A 13,610-nucleotide genomic window follows, 5' to 3' on the forward strand; every position below is an offset into this window, starting at 1 on the left:
GTGTTGTGATGACTTCCTAGTGTTGTCGATGACTTCCTAGTGTTGTTGATGACTTCTTAGTGCTGTGATGACTTCTTAGTGTTGTCGATGACTTCTTAGTGCTGTGATGACTTCCTAGTGTTGTCGATGACTTCTTAGTGTTGTCGATGACTTCTTAGTGTTGTCGATGACTTCTTAGTGTTGTCGATGACTTCTTAGTGTTGTCGATGACTTCTTAGTGCTGTGATGACTTCCTAGTGTTGTCGATGACTTCCTAGTATAGCTCGGTTAGTAGAGTGGCTGTGCCAGCAACTTGAGGGTTCCTGGTTCGATCCCCACTTCCGCCATCCTAGTCACTGCCGTTGTGTCCTTGGGCAAGACACTTTACCCACCTGCTCCCAGTGCCACCCACACTGGTTTAAATGTAACTTAGATATTGGGTTTCACTATGTAAAAGCGCTTTGAGTCACTAGAGAAAAGCGCTATATAAATATAATTCACTTCACTTCACTAGTGTTGTTGATGACTTCTTAGTGTTGTCGATGACTTCCTAGTGTTGTCGATGACTTCCTAGTGTTGTCGATGACTTCTTAGTGCTGTGATGACTTCTTAGTGCTGTGATGACTTCTTAGTGTTGTCGATGACTTCTTAGTGCTGTGATGACTTCTTAGTGCTGTGATGACTTCTTAGTGTTGTCGATGACTTCCTAGTGTTGTCGATGACTTCCTAGTGTTGTCGATGACTTCTTAGTGCTGTGATGACTTCTTAGTGTTGTCGATGACTTCCTAGTGTTGTCGATGACTTCCTAGTGTTGTCGATGACTTCCTAGTGTTGTCGATGACTTCTTAGTGCTGTGATGACTTCTTAGTGTTGTCGATGACTTCCTAGTGTTGTCGATGACTTCCTAGTGTTGTCGATGACTTCTTAGTGCTGTGATGACTTCTTAGTACTGTGATGACTTCTTAGTGCTGTGATGACTTCCTAGGGTTGTCGATGACTTCCTAGTGTTGTCGATGACTTCTTAGTACTGTGATGACTTCTTAGTGTTGTCGATGACTTCCTAGTGTTGTCGATGACTTCCTAGTGTTGTCGATGACTTCCTAGTGTTGTCGATGACTTCTTAGTGCTGTGATGACTTCTTAGTACTGTGATGACTTCTTAGTGCTGTGATGACTTCCTAGGGTTGTCGATGACTTCCTAGTGTTGTCGATGACTTCCTAGTGTTGTCGATGACTTCCTAGTGTTGTCGATGACTTCTTAGTGCTGTGATGACTTCTTAGTGCTGTGATGACTTCTTAGTGTTGTCGATGACTTCTTAGTGCTGTGATGACTTCCTAGTGTTGTCGATGACTTCTTAGTGTTGTCGATGACTTCTTAGTGCTGTGATGACTTCTTAGTGCTGTGATGACTTCCTAGTGTTGTCGATGACTTCTTAGTGCTGTGATGACTTCTTAGTGTTGTCGATGACTTCTTAGTGCTGTGATGACTTCCTAGTGTTGTCGATGACTTCTTAGTGCTGTGATGACTTCTTAGTGTTGTCGATGACTTCTTAGTGCTGTGATGACTTCTTAGTGCTGTGATGACTTCCTAGTGTTGTCGATGACTTCTTAGTGCTGTGATGACTTCTTAGTGTTGTCGATGACTTCTTAGTGCTGTGATGACTTCCTAGTGCTGTGATGACTTCCTAGTGTTGTCGATGACTTCTTAGTGCTGTGACACATGCAGTCAGGAGTCATGTTGGGTTTTTCCTCCTGTGGCTGCAGTGACGGGCGGCGGCATGTTTGACGCCAGGGGTCTCCAACCGGCCTCACAGTCCGAGCTTCAGCGCCAGCAGCTCCTGGATGACATGAGGAAGAAGGCCCCCGTGGTGACGGACAACAGCTGGATCCGTCAACGATCCGGCCAGGACGACGTGCCATCCAACCGCAGGTACGTCCGTGGGATTAGCAGCGTCTGTGGTGCTAGCGGTGGTGTGGCGGGGCTCACTAACATACCTGCATGGATGCTTTCACTGGTGATGCTAACTGGGTAGTAAACTTGGGTTGGGGGGCTTTGCAGGGTTGGCTCTCTTGACAACCTGGATCACCCCCACAACTCCTGGCGCTCGTCGTGGACACCCAGGAGCGACTCCCATATCCCAAATTACTCCCGGCCGCACTCCGCCCTTTCCACTAGCGCTCCCTTTCACGGTGGCGGGGCCCCTGGGGCGCGGTCCGGCTCCAGCACCCTGCCCACTTCCCTTCGGGGCCTGTCAACGGGAGCGGCCCCCTGGTCCCAACATTCACCGTCCGTTTCACCCTCCTCGCTGTCTCCCACCACCTCCCCAGAACCTGGTTGTGACACAGGTGGTCCTCGACAGCGCAGCAGGTAAACGTGGCTGGAAGGCAACTTTCTGGTGTTCAGGGCATTCATGGAGGTGAAGGTGCAGCTTTACGCTAAACGTGTTTAAATGCTTCGATTTAGATCATGTCCACACAAAGACTTGTAAACACCTTCCTCAAAATATTGTAATTTTTTTAATACGAGGCGTGTACACACCAGTGGTTTCAATACAAAGGAATAATAAAATCACACGCAAAATAATAATGCCATTGAGAAAAAATATGTAATGTTACAGTAATAAAGTACTACTATTACATTTAAAAAAAATGTCATACTCACAAGACTAAAGTGTAATTGTTAGAAAAGTGTCATTATTACGAGAAGTAAGTCAGAATATTGCACAAAAGAGTATTGACATTATGAGGATAAAGTTGTGATATCACATTAAAAACATCTTACTTTCTAAAGGACTTATGTCAAAATAACAAAAAGCGAGATTATTACAAGAAAAAAGTCACAAATTACAAGAAAGTTGTAATATTATGCTAAATAGTCCTAATAGTACAGGCGGTATATTACATTTAAAACAAAATCGAAACATTACAAGAATAAAGGTATTACTCTATTATTATGTTTAATAATAAATGATTAATGTTATCAATGCCAAAAGTTGTAATATTATATTTTTAAAATTCTTAAGTTTACAAGCCGTAAATTAGAATTTTACAAAAAGTGGGATCATTAAAATATTATATTAAAAAGTCATAAAAATACATGAACCAATCATAAAATATAACAATAAAATCATATTACATGAAAAAGTTGCACAAATGTTTGTAGTGTCATAAAAATAAAGCTGTTATGTTACATTGGAAAAATAAGAGTACAGGACTTTTTTAAGCAAAACAAGTTGTAATGTTTCAAGAATGAAGTAGAATAGAATAGAATATATCTTTATTGTCATTGTACAACAAAGTTGCAAGCAAACTAATTTAGTGCAAATTCATAATGACACATAAAAAACATAAGAACAAGTAATTAAGTAAGTAAGTAATTATACTACACTAAAAAGTTGTAATACTACCAAAATGATGTCATATTACATTCGAATTAGGGATGTCCGATAATGGCTTTTTGCCGATATCCGATATGCCGATATTGTCCAACTCTTTAATTACCGATACCGATATCAACCGATATATACAGTCGTGGAATTAACACATTATTATGCCTAATTTGGACAACCAGGTATGGTGAAGATAAGGTACTTTTTAAAAAAATGAATCAAATAAAATAAGATAAATAAATTAAAAACATTTTCTTGAATAAAAAAGAAAGTACAACAATATAAAAACAGTTACATAGAAACTAGTAATGAATGAAAATGAGTAAAATTAACTGTTAAAGGTTAGTACTATTAGTGGAGCAGCAGCACGCACAATCATGTGTGCTTACGGACTGTATCCCTTGCAGACTGTATTGATATATATTGATATATAATGTAGGAAGCAGAATATTAATAACAGAAAGAAACAACCCTTTTGTGTGAATGAGGTGGGTTGGTGCACTAATTGTAAGTGTATCTTGTGTTTTTTATGTGGATTTAATAAAAAATGTTTTAAAAAAACGATACTGATAATAAAAAAACCGATACCGATAATTTCCGATATTACATTTTAACGCATTTATCGGCCGATATTATCTAATTCGAATAATAGTTTTAGGTGGGTTCTCCACCAGATAAAAGCTGTAACATTATGAGAAAGAAGTGGTAATATTATGCAAACATAACATTACGTCTTAACATTATGAAAATAAAGTCGTAATAATACACGAAAAGAGTCATAGTAGTAATAAGGTTGTAATGTTACATGAAAACATGTTGTAATATCCCTAAGAACCAGCGTCCTCTGCAGTGGACATTTGTCTTTTGCATAACAGGACAAATTATTAACTCTGACAAAATAAAAATACCAAAAAACTAATATTTACTGTGGGGGGTAATCCATAAGTGGGAACTTAAAGGACAACATGTTGTAATTATACAGCAATAAAATCACGCAAAAAACTAAACAAATTGACGACAGTAAGTGAATTAAATAAATATTCTGACAAAATGATGATGTGATATTACATTTAAAAATTGGTATTAGATTTAAGTTTTAATAGTACAAGCCGTTGGAATATTACAGGAAATAAATGGTAATGTTTTGAGAATAAAGTTGTAATAGTGCGTGACAAAAGTTGCAACATTACGTTGTCACGAGTTGCAACTTTACAAAAATGTGTGTTGTAATATCCCAAAAAGTGGGACCAGTGTGTAATAAAACATACAAAATAAAGTGACATTATTACACAAAATAATAAGGAACAGTTTTGTAATTGTGAGATTAAAGCTGTAAATATTATAAAATTGATAAGTTAAAAATTTATATAAAAAAATGACGACTTGATTCACATTTATTCTCACATTTGCACTTTATTTAACAAACAAATGAACAAAACTTTATTCTCTTGAATGAAAACTTTTTTTGTGAACATATTCCGTTCTCACAGCTTTACTGTTTTTTGTTTGTTTGTTTTTTTGGTATTCTTGCAGTGTTTTAGTGTTGTGTGTGTTTGTCCTGTTTGTGCTCAGCCATGATGTGCCATTAGTGTGCGTCACGTGTGTGTGTGTGTGTGTGTGTGTGAGTCACAGCTGTGCGTTGTGTGACGCAGGTCAGTGAGCGGTAAGAAAGTGTGTACTTTCTGTGACACGGCGCTGGGGAAAGGAGCCGCCATGATCATTGAGTCCTTGGGGTTGTGTTACCATTTGACCTGTTTTAAGGTGAGAGCACGTCTGCCCTGTCACTCATCACCTGTCATATTCAACATTTACATCCTCTTAAATCCATCTTCACTGACACTGACTGATGCTCTCCCGCATACATTACAACTATATACTCTGTATATATACATTACAACTATATACTCTGTATATATACATTACAACTATATACTCTGTATATATACATTACAACTATATACTCTGTGTTTATATACTATATATACATTACAACTATATACTCTGTGTTTATATACTATATATACATTACAACTATGTACTCTGTGTTTATATACTATATATACATTACAACTATATACTATGTGTTTATATAGTATATATACATTACAACTATATACTATGTGTTTATATAGTATATATACATTACAACTATATACTATGTGTTTATATAGTATATATACATTACAACTATATACTATGTGTTTATATACTATATATACATTAAAACTATATACTATGTGTTTATATACTATATATATCAGGGGTCACCAACGCGGTGCCCGTAAGGACCAGATGAGTAGCCCGCTGGCCTGTTCTAAAAATAGCAGCACTTACCAGTGAGCTGCCTCTATTTTTTTTATTTTATTCATTTACTAGCAAGCTGGTCTCGCTTTGCCCGACATTTTTAATTGTAAGAGAGACAAAACTCAAATAGAATTTGAAAATCCAAGAAAATATTTTAAAGACTTGGTCTTCACTTGTTTAAATAAATTCATGAATTTTTTTACTTTGCTTCTTATAACTTTCTGAAAGACAATTTTAGAGAAAAAATACAACCTTAAAAATGATTTTAGGATTTTTAAACACATATACCTTTTTACCTTTTAAATTCCTTCCTCTTCTTTCCTGACAATTTAAATCAATGTTCAAGTAATTTTTTTTTTTTTGTAAAGAATAATAAATACATTTTAATTTAATTCTTCATTTTAGCTTCTGTTTTTTCGACAAAGAATATTTGTGAAATATTTTTTCAAACTTATGATTAAAATTCAAAAAAATTATTCTGGCAAATCTAGAAAATCTGTAGAATCAAATTTAAATCTTATTTCAAAGTCTTTTGAATTTCTTTTAAAATTTTTGTTCTGGAAAATCTAGAAGAAATAATGATTTGTCTTTGTTAGAAATATAGCTTGGTCCAATTTGTTATATATTCTAACAAAATGTAGATTGGATTTTAACCTATTTAAAACATGTCATCAAAATTCTAAAATTAATCTTAATCAGGAAAAATTACTAATGATGTTCCATAAATTATTTTTTTAATTTTTTCAAAAAGATTCGAATTAGCTAGTTTTTCTCTTCTTTTTTTCGGTTGAATTTTGAATTTTAGAGAGTCGAAATTGAAGATAAACTATGTTTCAAAATTTAATTGTCATTTATTTCGTGTTTTCTCCTCTTTTAAACCGATCAATTAAGTGTAAATATCATTAGTTATTAATAATAACATAGAGTTAAAGGTAAATTGAGCAAATTGGCTATTTCTGGCAATTTATTGAAGTGTGTATCAAACTGGTAGCCCTTCGCATTAATCACTACCCAAGAAGTAGCTCTTGCTTTCAAAAAGGTTGCTGACCCCTGGACTATACATTACAACTATATACTCTGTGTTTATATACTATATATACATTACAACTATATACTCTGTGTTTATATACTATATATACATTACAACTATATACTCTGTGTTTATATACTATATATACATTACAACTATATACTCTGTGTTTATATACTATATATACATTACAACTATATACTCTGTGTTTATATAGTATATATAGAGCAGTGGTTCTCAAACTGTGGTACCCAAAGAATCACTTGATTAAAGTGTTTTATGTTCCTATATTCATACACAGTGTTACTGTTCAAACTCCGTGTAACGGCACAGTGTTCAAAAAAACAGTTAAATATACTTGCTAAATAAAACCTCCAGCTTGTTTTTAATGAATACTTAGGCCTACTACGCCACTGTGTTGTAATGTATGGTCGCTATGGTGGTACTTGGAGAGCCAAGTGTTTTCTCAGGTGGTGAACTTTGACAACCACTAGAGTACTGATTATATTGATAATACTGTATATACACATTATATACAATATATACACAGTATGTGTACAACATGTACACAGTATGTATACAATATGTACACAGTATATATACAATATATACACAGTATATATACAATATATACGCAGTATATATACAATATATGTACACAGTATATATACAATATATACACAGTATGTATACAATATATACACAGTATATATACAAAATATACACAGTATGTATACAATTCTATCATTTAATGTGCTTTGTGTCTCCTTGTTCATCACTCTGCTTTGTACTTGTGATCCACGGCTATCGACTACATAACTAATATGTTCATTATATCCATTAGTAAGCAGTTGGTTGATTGTTAACTGAGGCTTTCTGTCATAGTAATCAGTCAGGCTGTTTATTTGCTAGCTTGATGTGCAGTTAATTAGCTGTCAGTTGCTAGTTGGCTAGCTAGCAAATAGTCAAGAGATTGAGCTGACATTTTGTCAATTAGTTAACTCGGTGTTGTTAGTCAGATAGTTTGTCGGTTAGTTAGTTAGTTCATTAGCTCGGGATCTGTTTGCTTCTTTGCTAGCCCGGTTATCAGTTATCGGGCTATTAGTTAGTTAGTTGTTTCCCAATTAAGGTAGTGTTCTAGTGGCTTTACATAATTTACCCACTGAACTTTAGTTAGGGTTAGAGAGTTCCGCTGGGACGTTTTTTGCTGAGGGACAGATATCCTGTGTTGTGGTTGTGGTACTAAGAGGCTACTAGTAGTCAGTTACTGTTTGCAGAGGGACAGATATCCTGTGTTGTGGTTGTGGTTGTGGCACTAAGAGACTACTAGTACTCCGTTACTGATAAAAACACTTAAAGTGTTAATGTCATTAAAACAACAAACTCCGTCTTTTGTGACTCCTCCTTCGACTCCCATTCTCACACGCTACAGTGTGTTCATTAGTTAGCTAGCTTTCAGTTACTGAGTGAAGTCAGTTGGTTGGATAGTTTGAACTGGTTGGTTTCTTCGTCATTCAGCTACAGTAGCATAGGCATGCTAGCCACTGGTTAGTAGCCTGTCAATAATTTAGTTTATTTCAGTTTAGTTAGTTATATAGTCAGTCACTTAGTTGTTTGGCTAGCAAGTGTTCAGTCAGTTAGCTTATTAGAAAGTTCCTCAGTCAGTTAACTAGCTCGCTATCCAGTCAACCGTTTAGTTAATTAGTTTGGCTCGTTAGTTGTTTCGCAATTCCGGTGGTTTGTCCATTAGTTAGCTAGCTTTCGATCAAACAGTTAACTGTTAGTTATTTAATAAAGTCAGTAGATTAGACAGTAGGGCTGAACGATTTCAGGAAAAAATCTGATCACGATTTTTCTGACAGAAATTGCGATTTCGATTTTGACTCACGATTTCTTTTCAAATCAAGCTTCAGTAACAGTAACAGATTTAAAACATGACAAAAAATGATATACCATGAAAACATTAAATGCTATGTAATGCAAGGATGAATACTAAAAGGTAAGAATTGCTTCAAACATGTATTTATTAAGAAACATGCATGTACATTCTCCAAAGTTCTTGACCAACAGCAGTTATTAAAACTAAAGAACTAAAACCAGTACAAAAACCTTAATTATGTTAAGATAAATAAAAAAGTTTAAGTTAAATAAAATACAAAACAATTCCAACACAAAAAGCAATGCTTAATATATAATAAGAAAAACAAAATTCAACAACTTCAATAAAGGAAAAAAAGGATCCTGACCTTATGTAAACAGTCTTATACTCAAGTAGGTAGGTCAGTCTTTTATGGCTCAAGAGAGCTAGCCTATCAACATCTATAGCAGCAATTCAAGTACTTTATTCAACCCTGGAAGAAACCTGAACAATATTTTAAAGTGAAATTGAAAAGTAATGGTAATAAAGAAAATACTATTACAAAAACAAAATGACCCAACCTCTGCCCTTCTGAAAAATATGTCAGACATTAAAATAGGTGGGTCATTCATTTACCGCTTAGCAGCACCCAAATATTGCACATCTATTCTGTTAACAATAGAACGGCTGCTCTTCTCATAAGGAGTTATACTGGCAAACGACGCTGTAATTGTGGTATGTTTGCTACAATGGGCTGAATCGCTCGGGGTTGACTTTTCACCGGACTTTTTGGTCATACATTCGTCGTGTAACTGCCGGTGGTGATTTTTCAAGTGCCGGAATAAATTAGTCGTGTTGCCTTGGGATGTGGCGACTTTGGCCCGACAAGTTTTACAAAGTACCTGTTTCTGATGCACATCTGAAGTTTCGAAACCGAAGTAGTCCCAAATGACAGACGTGCTGCTCTTCTTCTGTATTAAAACTAAATCCTCCTCCACTTCTGACCCGGCGGCAGCAGCCATTTCCTCCAGGACGTTTGTTTCTTCACCAAAGTTGTTAGTGGGCGTGTACGCGGTAGCCTCGTCAATGGCCGCCTCTGATTGGTTAGCGTGACGGCATGCCCTGCTCACAAGTAGTTTACCACTTCTGATTGGTGAGTTTGACAAGGCATGAGAGTAGCACGAGCAGGCTGCATATACACAACAGACATGTCAGCCAGGAGAGCTAAATAACGTTCGTCTAAAACCGAAGCCTTCACGATCTCAAGATTGAGACTTCTGAAATCGCAATTTCGATCTGAAAACGATAAATCGTTCAGCCCTATTAGACAGGTAGTAATCAGTTAAAATAAATATGTTCTTGATTAGTTAGCTAGCTTGTTAATGTGTCAATTGTTTTGTTAAATTTGCCAGTTTTTTTCGCTAGCTATTGGTCAAACAGTTAACTGTTAGTTATTTAGTCAACTCAGTTGGTTAGATAGGTAGCAATTAGTTAGATATTGTATTCATCAGTTAGCTAAATGTAAAAGCTAGTCAATCATACTGTTCAGTTCAGTTTAGTCAGTCAGTTAGTTGTTTAGCAACTACGGGGAATTGTTCACTTGTTTTCTAGCTGTCCGTAAGACAGTTAGTAAAATGCCTGTTATTTTGTTTGTCAGTCACTTAGTTGGCGGTTTGGCTTGCTAGTAATCAGTCAGCTTGTTAATGAGTCAATTGTGTAGTTCAGTTTAGTTTGTCAGTTGTTTTGCTAGCTATCGGTCAAACAGTTAACTGTTAGTTATTTAGTAAACTCAGTTGGTTAGATAGGTAGCGATTAGTTGGATATTGTATTCATCAGTTAGCGAGCTTGTTAGCCAGTCAATCATTCTGTCCAGTTCAGTTTAGTGAGTCAGTTAGTTTGTTAACCAGTCAGTTAGTTGTTTAGCAACTATGGTGAATTGTTTTCTAGCTGTCAGTAAGACAGTTACATGTCAGTTATTTTGTTTGTCAGTCACTTAGTTGGCTGTTGGCTTGCTAGTAATTAGTCAGTTAGCTTGTTAATTTCTTAGTTAGTTACTATATTAGTAAATTGCTAATATGCAGTCACTTGTCTATAGATGTTCTCATTCATCCGGGTCTGTTTAATAGCTGACCAGTTAGTTGTTCTTTCGCAAAAAGTAAAATGTTGACTGTCAATTATTTAGTTAAGTCACTTGGTTAGCTCGCTAGTAATCAGTTAGATAGTTTAGTTGTTAGTTAGCTAACATGCAAGCCAGTCAATAATTTAGTTGAATTAATAGGTAGTTAGATCGTTGCGGTAGCTTGTTCATTTATTTGTTCACTTTCAGTCACAGTTAATTAACTGACAGTTATTTAGTTAGTTGCTTAAATGGTTGTTAGCTAGTAATCAGTTTGTTCAATAGTTTCTGTTTTAGTCAGTTAACTAGCTTGCTATCCGGTCAATCACAGAGTTACTGTAGTTAGTTGGTGCATTGACAGGTTAGCTATCCAATCAGTTAACCAGTTTAGTTATTTGGTTACATTTTTGTTTTTCATTTCTTCTCAGTGCTTCGAATGCCACTCGGAACTCGGTGGATCGGAAGCCGGGGCAGAAGTTCGAATCCGAAACAAACAGCTGTATTGTAACACATGCTACACGCGATTCAAAGGTAAGCTTACGTCGCCTTTACCTTTTAAATTGTTCGAGGACAGCCACTTGTATTTATCCACGCACATTCTGCCTGGCGACAAGTTCCTCGGTAAACAAACACGTGACTAGGAAGAAAAAAAAAGTATTTGCATTTGTGTTGTTCCTCCATTTTGTAAAGTCTGTGTGTCTTTCAGCCGGCCAGCCCACCTCCATGTAGCGTGAGAATCCTGCGGCAGATCTACGAGGAGACCACGTGCTACAACAACCCGTGAGGCGGCACCTGAGGACCGGAAGCATCGGGCTCTTAAACGTAAACTTTTCTGTCCTAATTCCTGAGTTTTCATACCTTTTGTCTTTTTCTGAAAGAGGTTAAAATAGCAAAGGATGGAGGATTTTTTGGGGGGGGCCTAAATTAAATGAATACAAAGCCAACAAAATAGAACTTATAATTTATTGATTTAAATTAATTCACGACATGGTGAAATATAACGGAAAACAGGTGTATTGGTATCATTTATTCAATAAAAATAAAGTAGATTGGTCAAAAACTACATAATGAATACAATTTAGGTAATTATTTGACAAGTTAATGTTTTTTTTTTGCAATTATTTAAATCATTTAAACCATTTATACAAATAAAATATCTACAACTGGCAGTTAAATTAATTTAAAAACATTTAAATGATTTTAGATTATATTTCACCATTAGAATAAAACAATAGACAATTTAATTTATTCTCACCATTATCCATTTTACTGAAATATAATATACATTTATTAGCCATGACCGAAATAAATAAGTTAATTGTGGCTATTTTTAAAATCATGTTTCAACAATTATTAGGAAATATTTTATTTTTCAAATAAATGTTTTCATGTATGTGAAGGGAATACGGGCCCTTTCACACATCATTTCACTTTTTAAATAATACAATTAGAGATGTCTGATAATATCGGTCTGCCGATATTATCGGCCGATAAATGCGTTGAGATGTAATATCGGAAATTATCGGTATCGGTTTTCTTATTATCAGTATCGTTGTTTTTTTTTTTTATTAAATCCACATAAAAAACATAAGATACACTTACAATTAGTGCACCAAGCCAAAAAACCTCCCTCCCCCCATTTCTTTCTGTTATCAATATTCTGCTTCCTACATTATATATCAATATATATCAATACAGTCTGCAAGGGATACAGTCCGTAAGCACACATGATTGTGCGTGCTGCTGCTCCACTAATAGTACTAACCTTTAACAGTTAATTTTACAAATTTTCATTAATTACTAGTTTCTATGTAACTGTTTTTATATTGTTTTACTTTCTTTTTTATTCAAGAAAATATTTTTAATTTATTTATCTTATTTTATTTGATTCATTTTTTTAAAAAGTACCTTATCTTCACCATACCTGGTTGTCCAAATTAGGCATAATAATGTGTTAATTCCACCACTGTATATATCGGTTGATATCGGTATCGGTAATTAAAGAGTTGGACAATATCGGCATATCGGATATCGGCAAAAAGCCATTATCGGACATCCCTAAATACAATTATTTGTTTAATAATCCATTTAATTGGCTTTGTATTTATTTGATTTTGACACCCAAAAAAGGGCATAAAAGCAAAGACTTGTTAGATTTGAATTAGTATGATGAAGTATTACAACTGTACAAAAAAGGGTTCTTCTGCATGCGCCGCTGGTTTAAATTATCCATTATTAGATATTTCCAGAAATATTTTTGTGGGATCATTATTTCCAACTCTGACAGGATCATCTTTTATTCTTTTCATTCTATTGTCTTTGTTTTGATTATTACCGCTTTCCTCGTGGTGGTGTTAAACCTTCTGTAATGTGCAACAGGGAGACATCATTCTGCAGTGTGTGATTATTAGCCAGGCTGTATTTAATAATAAAATGAACATTATGCTGTCTTGTGAAGAATATATGATACTAAATGGCAGATGGAGATAAAATGTAAATAAAAACGCTAATCTTCGAAGATGTTGTTTTGGAGTGATCATTTACGATGAAAAGGAATTTTAATGAGGACCTTCTCTCTCTCTTTTCCTCCCAAGCTAATTTGTCACACAGATTTGATTCCTGGCGTGACATTTGATGACACTTTTGATAAGTCGTCTCCTCAAAAAAAAATGCTGTTACATGAGATCCAATTTGTATTAGCATATATTGAATATTCATACTCCTTCCTTCTTGCTTGCTGCCATTGCTCAGCGCCTCTGCAGCAAAGCCAGGTAGGAAATTGTCCTTGTCGTTCAGTAATTGGGATTATGGCTGGAGGAAAATATGGAAATTGGCTGTGTCAGTCTTTGGCAATAAAATGTTTTCTAATTCCTCCATTCTCCCTCCCAGGTAAGATTTGAGTCCGTCTGCTTGTAAAACAAACCCTCTGATTGAC

The 13,610-nt window shown here is 35.3% G+C and overlaps 1 protein-coding gene across 8 annotated transcripts in view; it reads left to right on the plus strand.

Annotated features, from left to right (window-relative positions):
- Positions 1-13,187, plus strand: part of lmo7a (LIM domain 7a) — a 138,059-nt gene extending 124,872 nt beyond the window's left edge. For 6 of the 8 annotated variants that reach the window (XM_062061792.1, XM_062061791.1, XM_062061793.1 and 3 more), the window contains 5 exons: positions 1,743-1,908; positions 2,038-2,346; positions 5,020-5,128; positions 11,104-11,206; positions 11,382-13,187. In XM_062061792.1, coding sequence (XP_061917776.1) covers positions 1,743-1,908; positions 2,038-2,346; positions 5,020-5,128; positions 11,104-11,206; positions 11,382-11,404 — 710 coding nt within the window. In that variant the 3' untranslated portion in view covers positions 11,405-13,187. Of the gene's footprint in view, positions 1-1,742; positions 1,909-2,037; positions 2,347-4,900; positions 5,129-11,103; positions 11,207-11,381 lie in introns of those variants that run through there. The other 2 variants (XR_009827596.1, XM_062061796.1) reach the window with 2 other exon arrangements.
- The last annotated feature ends 423 nt before the right edge of the window (positions 13,188-13,610 follow it).

The sequence above is a fragment of the Entelurus aequoreus genome, linkage group LG10 (assembly GCF_033978785.1).
Source record: "Entelurus aequoreus isolate RoL-2023_Sb linkage group LG10, RoL_Eaeq_v1.1, whole genome shotgun sequence".
Classification (NCBI taxonomy): domain Eukaryota; kingdom Metazoa; phylum Chordata; class Actinopteri; order Syngnathiformes; family Syngnathidae; genus Entelurus; species Entelurus aequoreus.